A 16,671-nucleotide genomic window follows, 5' to 3' on the forward strand; every position below is an offset into this window, starting at 1 on the left:
TATATGAAAGACAATGGAAGCTAGAGACAGTGATGTCTCTCTCTTAGATAAACAGAGGGTAAAGGGCACTTGTACATCACAAGTGTAGCTGAACTGAGCTGTTAATTTCCTGGTAAGTGACTTAGAATACACATATCAGTTTCAAGAACATATTTCATAATCTTTCATCAATCAGGTTTGCGGTGATTGGAGGTTCTAAATCCACAATGACAAACCTTACCTTTGGTCTGGTCTAAATCTAGTGTCGGTAGAAGGCAACAGCGACTTTGTCTTTGGATCAAACTCATTGAGCCGTAGTGCATACTTTGTAAACCCATAATACAGCTCAGAGTCCTTAGGCATTGGATCTATGAGAAGGACAAGAAAGAATTTACATCTATAAAGCAGAAAGAACATCCATGTATGTGAGTCAGGAACAGCAGCGATAATACATGTGCAAACCATGCATCAAGCATGACCAGATAACACCGTGCTAGCATTAAGTGATACTAGAAACCTTAAAGCAGATCAGAGATGAAAAACTAACTATAACAAGTAACTTGTCTATATATCTCTTATCTAAAGTTTAGATAGTTTACACAACAAATCTAGCTGCAAACAGCTTCAATAGAATATGATTCTTTCTTCTTGTGATACAATGACAGCAGCTATGTTGTTTGTAAACATTACACAGAGGCAGGCTTATCTGCATCTTTAGCAAAAAACAAAACAAAAACTAATCCCCCCTCCTCCCCTCTGCCTCTGAAATCTCTGGCTAGTAATACCTCCCCCTCCTCCTGCCCAGACTGAGCTCCCACGAGCCCTTGCTACTGTCTGAAAGTGCCTTGGCTCTCTGAAAACCTGTGGGCGTGGCTTGTTTAGTTAATAGGGAATTACAGTATTAAAACAAAAAAGTATTTGGCTTGAGGAATGCCCTATAAACAATAGGAAAGGAACCCAATTATGCAAGGTGTAAAAGTTCATCTCGGATCCACTTTAACCATTCCACCTGACTACTGCCCTGATCAGTAACAACCGTTTAAAAATGAGTCTATAGTAATTTGCTCTGCTGACATTTGAACAGATGAAATTGATAAGCTGCATTGAACTTGATGGATGCGTGTCTTTTTTCAACCCAAATAACCATGCATCAAAATCTGCAATATACTTTTTTAAATTGAGAAAGTTCTCTCCTACATGTGCTTGAAAGGGACTCCCAGGGGAAAGGAGCAGCATGTGAGAAATCCTGTTTGCAGGAGTAAGGAAGAGGTGATTAGGGTGGATAGGGAGAGATCATGAGCACAATAATGGTTGAATTCGGGATTTAGGAAGGAATTTAACTGTAACAGATCCTATTTGCTTTTATCTCAAAGCACAGGTGCTGAACTCCAGTCCACAAGGGTTATATCCATGCAAGAGCTTAAGAGATGGAGAAATGTGTTCTACTTGACGAGCAACAACGTTCCTGATTCAGTCCCATCAATTTCAGCTGTGCCAAAAATGATTGAGGACCTCAGCCCTTGAGGACTGGAGTTCGACACCCCTGTACCAAAGGGACACTATTGGCATACATATTACAAGCCCCATTAGCTCAAAGTACTTTACCACTACATGGATATGTTATATCATCAAGTTCATTCAGAAATCTCTTCAATTAGGAAAATTATCTCTTCTATGCCTACAGTCACTGAGCAAACAAAGCCAGAAAGTTTTCCTCTGCGGATTTTTGTTTTATCAACTGCATTGATCAAATAATCTCGGGAAGTGCTGCATGTGGCACAGCAACTTTTCATCAAATAACTGTTTGCCCCTACGTTCTTATTTGAGGCTGATGTGTTGAAGCAAGAAGGACATCTTGACTAAAGTTTCACTCTTAAGGTGGCCACACAGCATACAATTAAAAGATCCAATTTTTCACCAATTCGATCATTTCGATTGGTTGTCCCCAAAAAATCGAGAGCTTTTCTTTGTTTTCGATCGATAAATCTGATCATATTTACTGTTTTATTTTTTTCGATTTTGGGAGATTGGACATGTTGGAAATTTCAGACCAACTTTATCAAGAATTGTATAGTGTGTGATGGATTGTCAATTACTTGATGTACAGTTCCAATCAATTTTTTCTGAGCTTTCAATTTTTTTATTCATGATTGGGGAAAAATTGAACAATTGTGTGGTACGTTGGTAAGATTTTTGAATTGTTACAATCAGTCAGAAAAATTGATTGCTATTCTTGAATTGAACAGCTATTTAAAAAATTGTATGGTGTGTGGCCATCTTAATGCGTGTTGGGCACTTATTGTGAATGCTGAGACTCATATCTTTTTATAGCTATTCAGTTCATACAGGAAATACAGCCAGTCTGCTTCCCCCTGTTACTTACTTGTCCTCCAGACACATACTGGAGAGGAAGGGGATCCATAGAATATGCTCTCATGCCATTTTCCAAACAGCTTGTGCACAACTTTGCCATTTCTGTCCATTACAGTTCCTTCAATTTCATGTACATTTGGGTTCCAATACTTTGCCTAAAAGGAAACAATTGATGTTATGTTGAATGGCTAGAAGATGCATATAAACATTTCAGTAGGAAATCACAACTGAAAATATCCCACCTACCATCAGTAGAGATTCACGTACATGCACCAGACTTCTGACTGGCAGAGGTACAGAATAACCTCTTCTGTTTGAAAAACACTGTATGCAGGCCCGGATTTACCTCACAGGAGCCTATAGGCCCAGGTGTCCTGGCGCCTTAGATTCCGCCCTCCATGGACCTAAAAACCCTCGCCGAACTGCTCCACAAGCGTGCTGGCTGTCCCAGCTGTCACTTCTTCTTTACTTCCCTTCCCCATCATAGGTAGCTACAGGTGCCCCTAACTATTAGGTAGCCAGAAGTACCCTCAGTATTAAGTAGCTAGAGATGCCCCTGACTGGACCTGACTGAATAGAGATCTGGTCAGTGGAATGCAGAAAACAAGGTGAGTATTCTCTATTTATACTCTCAACAGGACTCTGCATAGGGAAGATGGGAGGGAGGTGCTCAAAGAGGGAGTCAGCCGCCTTGCCATCATCTGGCGCCTGTAGGCACGAGCCTACAGTGCCTTATGGTAAATCCAGCCCTGACTATGTCAGAATGATTTTTGACATGGTGTATGCCAACTTCGGAAAGCATGCTGATTTATGCAAATAGGGGTTGTGGGGAGGCGCCCAATATAAATGTACTGACTGATTTCGAAAATATAATAAAACTAGGTTTCTTACCTCTACAGAAGACTCACTAAGATGGAAAACAGGGAGTCTTTATTAAAAACCGGTTAAACTGTAGACAGCGCGTTTCACGGGATGCAGCCCGCTTCCTCAGGTCAATAATACAGAAACCTTAAGTGTCAGCCGTGCTGTGCGGGGGCGCATTGAAGAACAATACAGTTTAACCGTTTTTTAATAAAGACTCTGTTTTCCATCTTATGTGGTATAACAACAGAGGCGCCAAGTAGAGTAAAATTTGTTAAAATTGTTAAAAAGGGGGAAGTGGGTGGACTCACCTCCCTTCTGAAAAAATGGCCAGACAACGGGCAGGTTACTTCAAGTTTAAAGTAACATTTATTATGAGCTCCAAAAGTGCAACGCGTTTCACGGGTAACAGTCCCGCTTCTTCAGGCAGACAATTTTTGGAGGGAGCAAAGTCGGGTCAAGAGCCAGATATAGCGTCAAGAGCCAGAGGCGCTATATCTGGCTCTTGACCCGACTTTGCTCCCTCCAAAAATTGTCTGCCTGAAGAAGCGGGACTGTTACCCATGAAACGCGTTGAACTTTTGGAGCTCATAATAAATGTTACTTTAAACTTGAAGTAACCTGCCCGTTGTCTGGCCATTTTTTCAGAAGGGAGGTGAGTCCACCCACTTCCCCCTTTTTAACAATTTTAACTAATTTTACTCTACTTTGCGCCTCTGTTATACCACATAATTGTTTAGTCCACCCTTGGTGGAGGGGTGTATCCCCATTTCCTTCTATCTACAGAGAGCGACTTCTTAAAGGGAAGGTTCAGGGAAACCTTTAAAAAAATAAAAATCCATATCCACTTACCTGGGGCTTCCTCCAGCCTGTGGCAGACAGGAGGTGCCCTCGCCGCCGCTCCAGAGGCTTCCGGTCGTCTTCGGTGGCCGCCCCGACCTGGCCAGGCCGGCTGCCAGGTCGGGCTCTTCTGCGCTCCAAGGACGGGCTCTTCTGCGTCCCACGCGGGCGCGCTGACGTCATCGGACGTCCTCCGGGCTGTACTGCGCAGGCGCAGTAGTTCTGCGCAGTAAAGCCCGGAGGACGTCCGATGACGTCAGCGCGCCCGCGTGGGACGCAGAAGAGCCCGTCCTTGGAGCGCAGAAGAGCCCGACCTGGCAGCCGGCCTGGCCAGGTCGGGGCGGCCACCGAAGACGACCGGAAGCCTCTGGAACAGCGGCGAGGGCACCTCCTGCCTGCCACGGGCTGGAGGAAGCCCCAGGTAAGTGGATATGGATTTTTATTTTTTTAAAGGTTTCCCTGAACCTTCCCTTTAACCCTGAGCGGGGTCAGGTTACAATTCTCCCCGCCTGCTTATCCAGTGGTTGCCTTGGAGGCGACCCGTCCTTGTGAGTATAACCATTGTGTGTGTTTGCATCAGACATCACCTCATTAACATACTACACCATATTGTGCTCTCGGTTCTCCTCCTTTCTTTCAAGCCTGTTTTCCATCTTAGTGAATCTTCTGTAGAGGTAAGAAACCTCGTTTTATTATATTTTCGAAAACAGTCAGTACATTAATATTGGGCGACTCCCCACAACCCCTATCTGAATACTTCAACACCTCCTACAGAGGTGAAAACCTTTACTATGTCGGGACTCGTTCCACCAGTATAGAAGACCCCAGGAGGAGAGCGACCACCCGAGTCCAGAGCAGACCGGGAGACCGAGCGGGAACGTTCCAAATTTTCCACACGCACATACGGTGGTTGCAGGATTGCAACCCATCTTTGTGAGTATTCAATTGTTCCTTTAATTAAACCTCCAGAGTCCTAACGATACTGCACTATTGGGCTCCTGGTCTCCCCCTCCCTTTTTTAACAGAAACACTAGGAAGTCAGTTCCAAGGAACAGAGAACCCCGGATCTGTTACACTACCATGCTGATTTATGGTCACATCATTCACATTATAAACAAATCTGCAGGTTTATGTAATAGGTTTATTGTAATTCTGTATTTATTAAAGGTTTCTCAAAGCAAAGTTCAACAATGAATGATACTAACGTGACAGCTACTGATGTTCTTTAAAACATAAACAAATAACATCTTATTTCATCAATAACAACAAATTTCTTCAGCACTTTTCTCCCCGAGGACCGAAAGTGCATAAACTTGTCTCAGATCAGTACATAGTGATGTGTAACAGGGGAAAAAATTGAAGCACCCATGTAATTGCTTCACAGCCTAACTGATTCAATGTAGCTGATGGCATATTTGGCAAATGGGAAGGGGAGAGACGGAGTAAATATGAAGATCTTCTTGAGAGTAACAGCCTTTTTCAGGTAATTAAGGGAATATTTTATTAATTTTATTTTAGACACTGTATCTTTGAATTATTTTTCACTTTAATCACCTCCTCAGGCATTTATTATATCTTTTTACAAAGTTTTCAATCCCTCTGTTGTAATAGCATCACACTCCGCACCCTTGGGTTGGAGGAACTGGGCTTCATATTAATGCTGCTGAACAAACAGATATCAGCATTCCACAATCATGTGGCAAGCAGTGTAGGGAGAGAAGAAGTTAATCAGACAAATGCAAGTTACATTCCACAGAGTGGCAGATAAAAGAAAATTGCTGTTACATTCTGGGTAGAAGGAATCATTGGGTAGGGATTCATGTTAATGGCTGATGAACAAACAGTTACCAACATTCTGCAGTTACGTAACATAAGGCAGGGAAGAGGTTGACAGATGCAAGTTAAATTACACTGCTTATAACTGCCATGCAATTATTTTTTTTCAAACAGCTGTTACTTTCTAGAAGACTCTCTTAATTAATGACCCAATACTGGACAGAAATTAGGAGATTTTCATGTGTTTTTCCAACAGAACAGCAAACTATTCTGCTGAAAAATTAATTCTTATTGACTCATACCTATGACAGGTACCCTGAGGGAAATTGTTTCTGGTACAATCTTGCAGAGTCACACAAAAGGCCCGTGAAGTCTAATGCCTGAAGGCAAATTTTCTGGACACACAGCTGTCTGGAAATATTGCATGTCTTGCATAACTAGTTAAACAGTTTTAAAGGACACCTTAAAGTTTACCTGAGATGAAAGGGTGTTTAAGTTTTATACATATCTGGGGCTTCCTCCACACAGATCGCTCCCTTGCCGCCGTCCTTGGCCTCCTGTATTCTCCAGTAAATGCCCCGTTAGCTTCGCCGGTCGGGGCATACGGCACATACGTGGCCTGGCTGCGCTACCGCAGCTGGGAGCATTCTGCGCCTGTGCACGAGTACTGCGGAGGTGCAGAACAGTCCCGGTGATGGGACTGTGGAGGGGCCGAACAAGTGCAGTATGCCCAGACTGGCGAAGCTAACAGAGTATTCAAGAGGCCAAGGACGGCGGCCGAGGAGCATTCAGGAGGCCAAGGACGGCGGCGAGGGAGCGATCTGCGTGGAAGGAGCTGGAGGATGCCCCAGGTATGTGTAAAACTTTTACACCCTTTCGTCTCAGGTACACTTTAAGTGAGAGGGATATAGAGGCTTCCATATTTATTTATTTTTAAACAATACCAGATGCCTGGTGTCCTGCTGATCTTTATGCATCAGAGTAATGTCTGAATCCCACACCTGAAACAAGCATGCATCAAATCCAGTCAAACATCTGATCTGCATGCTTGTTCGTGGTCTATACCTAAAAGCATTAGCAGCATAGAAACAGCAGGACAGCCAGGCAATTAGCATTGTTTAAAAGGATATAAATACGACAGCCACCCTTTCACTTCAGGTGTCCTTTAATTTGAGCTACACGTTTGTTCTTCACTGAAAGTGCACATCACTAATTTGCAATGGCGTGACAAGATTCAGTGATCCGATCAAATACTCTTACATCAGGTTATAGCAGCTAGACCAGTGACAGATTCCTGGTTGGTACAAGCTACTTTACTTTGCTCTCTGCATTATTAAAGGATAACTGAAGTAAGTGGGATATGGACGCTGTTATATTTATTTTCTTTTAAACAATACCAGTTGCCTAGCAGCCCTCCTGATCTATTTGGCTGCAGTGGGGGTCTACATGAAAAGGGCGCCGGTAAAAAAGGGCGCCTGGTGGAGCCCATATATACCAACTTCGGCTACAAAAAAGGTGCCTGGTGTAGCCCATATAAACTTCGGCTACAAAAAAGACGCTTCGTGTAGCCCATATAAAAACTTCGGCTACAAAAAAAAAAGGCGCCTGGTGTAGCCCATATAAAAACTTCGGCTAGAAAAAAACTCTGGGATGTGTTAATTACTATTCCCCCTCCAGGCCGCCATGGATAGTGGAGGAATGAAATAATTCGGCTTCCAGCGCTTGTAGCCCATATAAATACTTAGGCTACAAAAAAAGGCGCCTGGTGTAGCCCATATAAAAACTTCGGCTAGAAAAAAACTCCGGGATGTGTTAATTACTATTCCCCCTCCAGGCCGCCATGGATAGTGGGGGAATGAAATAATTCGGCTTACAGTGCTTGTAGCCCATATAAAAACTTCGGCTACAAAAAAAAGTAAATAATATGGGCTACAGAGGGGCACCTTACTGTAGCCGAAAAAAATATGGGCTACAAAGGGGAGCCCGCGTGTAGCCTATATCAAAACTCGGGCGCCCTTTTCTACACCTTGTAGCCCATATTTCCAGAAATAACATTGATGTCTATGGCGGCGCCCTTTTCATACAGGCAGCTCGGGCGCCCTTTTCAACCGATCCCTGCAGTGGTGTCTGAATCACACCAGAAACAAGCATGCAGCTAATGTTGTCAGATCTGACAATGTCAGAAACACTTGATCTGCTTGTTCAGGGTCTATAGCCTCATCTACACGCGTAGATGAGGCGGCGATCCGGCGGCTCGATTAGCCGCCGGATCGCCTCTTCCGCATCCCCGGCCGCCCCGCGCACCGGATTCGATACCCGCTCGTCCCCGCGCCGCTTATGTTCCGCTCGATCCCCTGCCATTGTCCCCTCGTGGGGAACGAGCAGGGAATCGGCGGTGGGGAGATCCGTCCTGTCGGATCTTATCAATCGAGCCGCATCAGCGGCTCGATTGATAAGCCACATCGCCGCCTCATCTACGCGTGTAGATGAGGCTAAAAGCATTAGCGGCAGAGGATGAGCAGGACTGCCAGGCAACAGGTATTGCTTAAAAATAAATATAGCAGCCTCTGTATCCCTCTTGCTTCAGTTGTCCTTTAAAATAAATTATCTGCAGGGCAGAAGCATAGGTGTTAAATTTTATTATTATTTTTGTAACAATTGTATTCCCTGCTTTGCCATTCTACCTGTCTAGCTAGAGTCAGCTTTACATAAATCTGCCCATTTTTGATCCATACAGTAGGTACTACACAGGAAAACTCTGACCTATATAGAAATGCTGACGGTTTCTTGGCAACAAAGCCTTACTTAAATGTGCAGGGGATATTCTTGCCAGTCACTCTGTGAGCTAGTAAGACTGTAAGCATTTCTAATCTACTCTACGGTCAGCCAGTTAGTATCACAGGATCTCAAACATGATATGATGCTAAGTGACCACTGAGAGGATAACGGTAAAAAGTGGCAGTGATTGGTGGTAGGGGATTACTATTAGTCAGAACCCAGATAGGAAGGATCTTTATAAATACACTGCAGGGCTAATTTGTCAGTAGGTCAGAAGGCCCAAACTGCATGCTTGTTCTACATGCACTGAAGCTATATATGGTAACAAACTAGCTACTAGCAACATATAACCATTTATTACACTCAAATATCAAGGGGTCTGGCATTACCTTCACAAATGTGACTTTGCAGTGGCAAATGTTGCTTTTGGTGTTCTTGATGATTATCTCTCCATAATGCTCTATCCACCTCTGGCCACTTAAGATGTTGTGAATGCAAGAGGTAACCTTGTTCCATTCATAATGATCCCCAAATCTTTACAGAGGGAAAACACAGAGAGTGGTTAAAGAGGAACTCCAGTGAAAATAATGTAATAAAAAAGTGCTTTATTGTTACAATAATTATGTATAAATGATTTAGTCAGTGTTTGCCCATTGTAAAATCTTTTAGATCCCTGATTTCCATTATGACATTTATTACATGGTGACATTTTTACTGTTGGCAGGTGATGAAGCTGCTGCATGCTTTTTTGGCCGTTGGAAACAGCTGTAAACAGCTATTTCACACAATGCAACAAGATTCACAGACAGGAAGCTGCCAGGTGTACCACGGTCCTCAGAGTTTCTTGTGGGAGGGGTTTCACCACAATATCAGTCATACAGCGCCCCCTGATGGTCTGTTTGTGAAAAGGAATAGATTTCTCATGTAAAAGGGGGTATCCGCTACTGACTGGGATAAAGTTAAATTCTTGGTCGGAGTTTCTCTTTAAGGCAAATTGAATACTTTCTATATGAGACTTGGATGCCAGACCCATGGCAGTGTTTAGGATGGACTGAGAAAGAAAGGAATGTGTTCTACACCTTTCCTGATTCAGACCCATCAATTCATTTGAGCGGTGTTAAAAATATGTGAGAACCTCGGCTCGGCCCTCGTAGGACCGGTTTGACATCCCTGCTCTAGCCTGAAGTACAGTGAGGCTCTGGAGGTTGAATTTGATGGATGCATGTTATTCTACTTAGCTACCGCTTTATGAAACTGTAAATGTGACTTGCTCACAGTGGGTAATTGATATATACAATACAGCCACTAGAGTGCGTTGTTCACCAGTAAGGAAAGCAAAGAACTAACAAAAGCAGTGGCTTAGAAAGCTACTTATGCCTAAATGAAGGAGTGCTAACAAGGACTTCAGAATTGAAGCTTGCCTAAAGTCAACAGGCATTTTTATTAGACATTCTTGTCTTTACTCGCTTTGTTAAGAACCAAAACAATTCCCTTTCTAAAATGAGGAATGCATCAAATATTAATTATATTAAAGCTACTCCAAAAGCAGGACAAACGTAAATTTATGGCTGCAATAAAGATAACTGACATTAATGTAAAAACTGGGGAACCAGGAGCCTATGTGCTAAAAATCACAGAAAGATTAATACTGATAAAACAGTTGTGTGTATGAATAATAATAGGGGTTACGGCTGTCCCCCCACACCACCTGCTCTACAGAGCTGGATCAGATAAGGTCAGTCAATTTTCCCATACTAAATACTTATCTATGCTCACACAGGCGGCCCATCAAATTTGTAATGATTATTGTCATTCATTTGTAACTTTTTTGCACCCCCCACCCCAATTTCCCTTAACTTCTAGACAAAATAAAGGAAAAGTGTAGTTTGTCCTGCTACAAGAACATTAACAGTCAGCATCTTACCCCGGCAAAACTAAATGTGTTGTACCAATCGGGACTATTTCCATAGATTTCCCCCAAAATTTATTTTTCCACCGAATATCTGAAAAAGAAGCACAGGAAAAGTGAGTGCATTTAGTTTAAAACAAACTGCATTTTTTTGTCAAAACAGGAGTAAGTTATCCGATAAGCAGATAGTATGGTCCTGCAATTTTAAGTGCTGCGAGTAAGAAAATCAAGAGTAAAAACCTGTCCGTATTGCATAGGATTCCTTGCCTCTTAAAAAAAAAAAAAAGTGAATCTATCATTGTTCCCTCAGTCATACCACAATACAGTATTTATGTAAATGTGTACAGGTGAAAATGGGCTAATTAAAGGAATACGGTAGGGGGGTCGGGGGAAAAGGAGTTGAACTTACCCGGGGACTTCTAATGGTTCCCCGCAGACATCCTGTGCCCGTGCAGCCACTCACCGATGCTCCGGCCCCGCCTCCGGTTCACTTCTGGAATTTTCGACTTTAAAGTCTGAAAACCACTGCGCCTGCATTGCTGTGTCCTCACTCCCGCTGATGTCACCAGGAGCGTACTGCGCAGGCACAGACCATATTGGACCTGCGCAGTACGCTCCTGGTGACATCAGCAGGAGCGAGGACACGGCAACACAGGCGCAGTGGTTTTCAGACTTTTAAGTCTGAAATTCCAGAAGTGAACCGGAGCCGGGGCATTGGTGAGTGGCTGCGCGGGCACAGGATGTCTGTGGGGGACCATTAGAAGCCCCGGGTAAGTTCAATTCATTTTCCCCCGACCCCCCTACTATATTCCTTTAAATGTGCACATTGAAAAATGGTGTGGGCAAATTTGTGTGCAAGGTGAAGCTGAAAGACGGCTCACCCTGCTGCAGCCAAACTCCTGCCTGAACTGAACACTATTCCCTCTCTGAGTTGCAGCAACTCAGGAAGAACACGTAGTTCAGGCACTGGCTATTGCTGGTGGCCGAATTACCTCATGTTTTTTCTAAATTGAGCGCCGCTATAGCTAGAATTCTCATTACGCCCTATGGTGCCGCCCAAATGATCGGTGCAGTGCTGCACCGAAGCAGATTCATAATCAAATTCCATCTTGGCTTCATTCAAGTCAAGCTGCAAAAAGTTTCATACAAAATTATCATAATTCTGAATCAACCCATATTTGCATCTCATATCCCTACTCACGATATAAGCCTCATACACAGGCACGAGGAATGTCATTGGGTCGGGACTTCCCTCGGGTGACATTACAGTGCCAGCATTGTACAGATGTGCTGCTAGCCTTCAGGCTAGCAACGTGTTCTGTTGCTTTGCTGGGGGGGGGGGGGGGGTCGGCGATGTGAGAGTGACATCACGGGGCAGGTGGAGTAAGTGAGGAGAACAAAGCTTTTGGCCAGATCTCTGGCCATTGCATCGGGGGGGGGGGGGGGGGGGAACTGTATACATGCTAGATTCTTGATAGAGGCAGTCGTTATCGGGTGAGTGTCATCTAGCGTTTGACGAGGCTACACAATCAAAGACAACCAATCATCATCTCTTCTGCATGTATCAGACCACACTATATTTGACATATATACTGTAATTATTGTATCAAACATGAAACATTAAAGTGAACCTCCAAACTAAAAATCTACTCAGCAGCACTGAAAAGACTTGATGTTTCTTTAACAATTTCACAACATCAGAACTTTGTTTTTCTTACCCAAGCCTCATTTTTAGCTGCACAGAAACTAAGCTCCGCCCCATCAAATAAATCTGCCAGTGCATTTTTCCCGATGCTGTGCAAAGCATGATGGGATGTGGTTTTCCTTGTTGCCTAGTGCACGTAGCTGGGAGGGGTGATCAGGACACAGGACAGTTGGAACTGAGTCTCATGCTCCCTGTCACCTCCTTTCAACCAAAAAGATGGCTGCCTCCATGAAATCACAAACATTTGCCTGTTCTTTTAGAAAGAGATTATATTACCTATCTATTTTAATTAACATAACTAATGTAACTTAATGACAGTCTGTTTATTTAGGCTGAAGTTCCTCTTTAAGTAGATGGGCAGCATCTAAACTTCTTTCTGGTACACAGCAGATACCAAAATACTTGGCCATTAGTTAATTCCTGACTGATTAAAAATGCAACAGTATTTATGGGAATATATCCATGGGATTAGGAGGGTTAATGTTTCTGAGCATCGGCAGGGCAGAAACTGGTTCATGTCTCTAATGAAGAATAAGTAATGCATTTCCAGTTGTTGCTTCTTATTACCACTGACTTGTAATGTGGATTAGAAATCACATTTACAAACATCATTTCTTCATTAAATCCCATTTGCAGCCATCAATTCCAAGCAGCAGTAGATAGTTTATGCTATTCGGAGAACATCCTGTTTCCCAGGATGATACCTGACCCATTAAAAAGCTGCTGGTAACTGCAGCCAAACATGAGACATCAGTGTAATGCAGGATTACAATTTATCATGTCTGGACATTTTCTCTCCTATTTGTTTCTGTTTAGTTAATGTAGCAGAAAGATCCTCCAGTATATTATACAGAACATTAAAGCTGAACGCCAGTCAATAGGCTAAATACACAGCTGAATCACAATGAAATGTCCTATCTGCCAAAGAATCTGCAATTCTCTCCAGTAGAAGTTGATTTAACAGAACTAGCCAGCTCATACGCCACTCACTATCTTCCACTGCAGCTGAAGAGGAGCTCCGCAGAGAAACACCCCAGTGGAACAGCAATTGCATAGTTACCACGTTATGTATACCTGACAGATGTTCATAACCTGAAATGATCGCTTATGACGGTCTACCATGGGAACAGTTGTTCCCTCACACGGGCTCATTCCCCGTGGGCTATAAACCTGTCCTGACCAACAAACAGGCCATAAAAGCTGCTCATGTGCAAAAACCGTGTGCATGCCTGATGCAATGTGCCACTTACTGCCTGGCAGAGGGGTACATAGCCCAGCTGTGTGTTGGTTATGACAGGGTTTGCATGTGGATGGTGTCAGGAGTGCTTTTATCTACCTCATTTGACTCTACCAAACTATGTTACCCATTGGTAGTAATTGGTTTTATGTATATAATTTTTTTTTTTGCAAACAGTCAGCAGCTCAACAAAAGCCATGTCCCAACCTGTAAACTTGGCTTCATCAGAGACCTCCTGTAGTTGGGAGTAATTTGCATCATAGTTTGCGTTAATCTATGAACATCTTTATTATATAACAGACTAAGCTAAAAACAAAAGACAAACACTAGATCCCCCAGATCCAATCCCACCCCCCTTCTACCACCCGAAACCTGTTTTATGTATATAATTTACACTGAACAATGCAAGACTAAAAGGTGCCCACTATTAATACAATCATGATTATACAATCTTACCACTTCTATATAATCCAATCAATATATTTTTAGTTGGCTTACCCTTCGACTACATAGATTTGCATTGCCAGACTCTTCACTGCCCTCAGCAGAGAGTAGTTATTAGCTTTCTAATCTGCACTCTAGTAAATCACATCTAGTCATTTATGGCCGTTTAAGCATTACCTTTGGTAAATAGTAAAATGATTACCTTGGTACAACATAAATTTATCGGTCTCTGCATGACAAGCAGATATAGGCGGATGGTGGCTCACCTGTAAAGAAATAAAGAAGAAAAATAAAATCAGAAGAGTGGGATAGGTGTTCATTTCAAAGCGTGAAGAGTGAAATGAATTAAAATGACTACAGTGATCAACAAATTTATACAAATAAAACGCAAAATACGGTAGTATCATGTCGTACAATATGAAGTGTGCAGTTTTCACACATGTACAGTGATTAAGCAATAAACACTCTGGCCCTGAATCTCTAGAGCAGGACTGTTCAACCCTGTCCTCAAGTCCCACCAACGGTGCATGTTTTGTGGAAATCCACAGAGGCAGTTAATCAGCTCTGCTGAGACACTAATTACCTCACCTGTGCATGTTTGTGGTTTTCTGCAAAACATGCACTGTTGGTGGTGCTTGAGGACAGGGTTGAAAAGCCCTGCTCTAGAGTCCCAGTTATGAATACCAGCCAAGTATCTATCTATCTATCTATCTATCTATCTATCTATCTATCTATCTATCTATCTACAGTGGAGGAAATAATTATTTGACCCCTCACTGATTTTGTAAGTTTGTCCAATGACAAAGAAATGAAAAGTCTCAGAACAGTATCATTTCAATGGTGGGTTAAATTTAACAGTGGCAGATAGCACATCAAAAGGAAAATCGAAACAATAACCTTAAATAAAAGATAGCAACTGATTTGCATTTCATTGAGTGAAATAAGTTTTTGAACCCCTACCAACCATTAAGATTTCTGGCTCCCACAGAGTGGTTAGACACTTCTACTCAATTAGTCACCCTCATTAAGGACACCTGTCTTAACTAGTCACCTGTATAAAAGACACCTGTCCACAGAATCAATCAATCAAGCAGACTCCAAACTCTCCAACATGGGAAAGACCAAAGAGCTGTCCAAGGATGTCAGAGACAAAATTGTAGACCTGCACAAGGCTGGAATGGGCTACAAAACCATTAGCAAGAAGCTGGGAGAGAAGGTGACAACTGTTGGTGTGATTGTTCGAAAATGGAAGGAGCACAAAATGGCCATCAATCGAGCTCGCTCTGGGGCTCCACGCAAGATCTCACCTCGTGGGGTGTCAATGGTTCTGAGAAAGGTGAAAAAGCATCCTAGAACTACACGGGAGGAGTTAGTGAATGACCTCAAATTAGCAGGGACCACAGTCACCAAGAAAACCATTGGAAACACGTTACACCGCAATGGATTAAAATCCTGCAGGGCTCGCAAGGTCCCCCTGCTCAAGAAGGCACATGTGCAGGCCCGTCTGAAGTTTGCCAATGAACACCTGAATGATTCTGTGAGTGACTGGGAGAAGGTGCTGTGGTCTGATGAGACCAAAATAGAGCTCTGTGGCATTAACTCAACTCGCTGTGTTTGGAGGAAGAAAAATGCTGCCTATGACCCCCAAAACACCGTCCCCATCGTCAAGCATGGAGGTGGAAACATTTTGCTTTGGGGGTGTTTTTCTGCTAAGGGCACAGGACAACTTAATCGCATTAACGGGAAAATGAACGGAGCCATGTATCGTGAAATCCTGAACGACAACCTCCTTCCCTCTGCCAGGAAACTGAAAATGGGTCGTGGATGGGTGTTCCAGCACGACAATGACCCAAAACATACAGCAAAGGCAACAAAGGAGTGGCTCAAGAAGAAGCACATTAAGGTCATGGAGTGGCCTAGTCAGTCTCCGGACCTTAATCCAATAGAAAACCTATGGAGGGAGCTCAAGCTCAGAGTTGCACAGAGACAGCCTCGAAACCTTAGGGATTTAGAGATGATCTGCAAAGAGGAGTGGACCAACATTCCTCCTAAAATGTGTGCAAACTTGGTCATCAATTACAAGAAACGTTTGACCTCTGTGCTTGCAAACAAGGGTTTTTCCACTAAGTATTAAGTCTTTTATTGTTAGAGGGTTCAAAAACTTATTTCGCTCAATGAAATGCAAATCAGTTGCTATCTTTTATTTAAGGTTATTTTTTCGATTTTCCTTTTGATGTGCTATCTGCCACTGTTAAAATAAACCTACCATTGAAATGATACTGTTCTGAGACTTTTCATTTCTTTGTCATTGGACAAAATCAGTGAGGGGTCAAATAATTATTTCCTCCACTGTATCTATCTATCTATCTATCTATCTATCTATCTATCTATCTATCTATCTATCTATCTATCTATCTATCTGCAACATGTACACTCTCCCCATGTTTGCAGAGGTTTCCTTCCTTAACCCAACCATGCTGGAGGATTACTGGGAACCAAGCATCATTTTGAACTCCCAGGGCAGCGCAGTAGCACATTTGAAATGCATGTTAAAAATGTGGCCAATTAATAAAATCTTTCATTTTACCTCATCTTTTTACATTTAAGGGTTAATTACATGCAGTATTCTTCTACTTCCTCTATCCGCAAGCTGTCCACAAGCCCCAGAAAATGAAAGGCATATAAGGACTCTAATTAGAGTGTGTAGCCCTGCTGGACATCTCATGGGGCCAGGGTCCTTCTTTATATACGGCATAGTAAGGATGCCCT

The 16,671-nt window shown here is 42.9% G+C and overlaps 1 protein-coding gene across 6 annotated transcripts in view; it reads right to left on the reverse strand.

The window, feature by feature from the left end:
* Nucleotides 1-16,671, reverse strand: part of OSBPL3 (oxysterol binding protein like 3) — a 277,877-nt gene that overhangs the window by 12,344 nt on the left and 248,862 nt on the right. For all 6 annotated transcript variants that reach the window (XM_068236035.1, XM_068236040.1, XM_068236038.1 and 3 more), the window contains 5 exons: nt 14,105-14,168; nt 10,532-10,610; nt 8,997-9,141; nt 2,363-2,507; nt 221-347 (listed from right to left, as the gene is read on the reverse strand). In XM_068236035.1, the coding sequence (XP_068092136.1) occupies nt 221-347; nt 2,363-2,507; nt 8,997-9,141; nt 10,532-10,610; nt 14,105-14,168 (560 nt within the window). The remainder of the gene's footprint in view (nt 1-220; nt 348-2,362; nt 2,508-8,996; nt 9,142-10,531; nt 10,611-14,104; nt 14,169-16,671) is intronic.

Source organism: Hyperolius riggenbachi, chromosome 5 (genome assembly GCF_040937935.1).
Source record: "Hyperolius riggenbachi isolate aHypRig1 chromosome 5, aHypRig1.pri, whole genome shotgun sequence".
NCBI lineage: Eukaryota > Metazoa > Chordata > Amphibia > Anura > Hyperoliidae > Hyperolius > Hyperolius riggenbachi.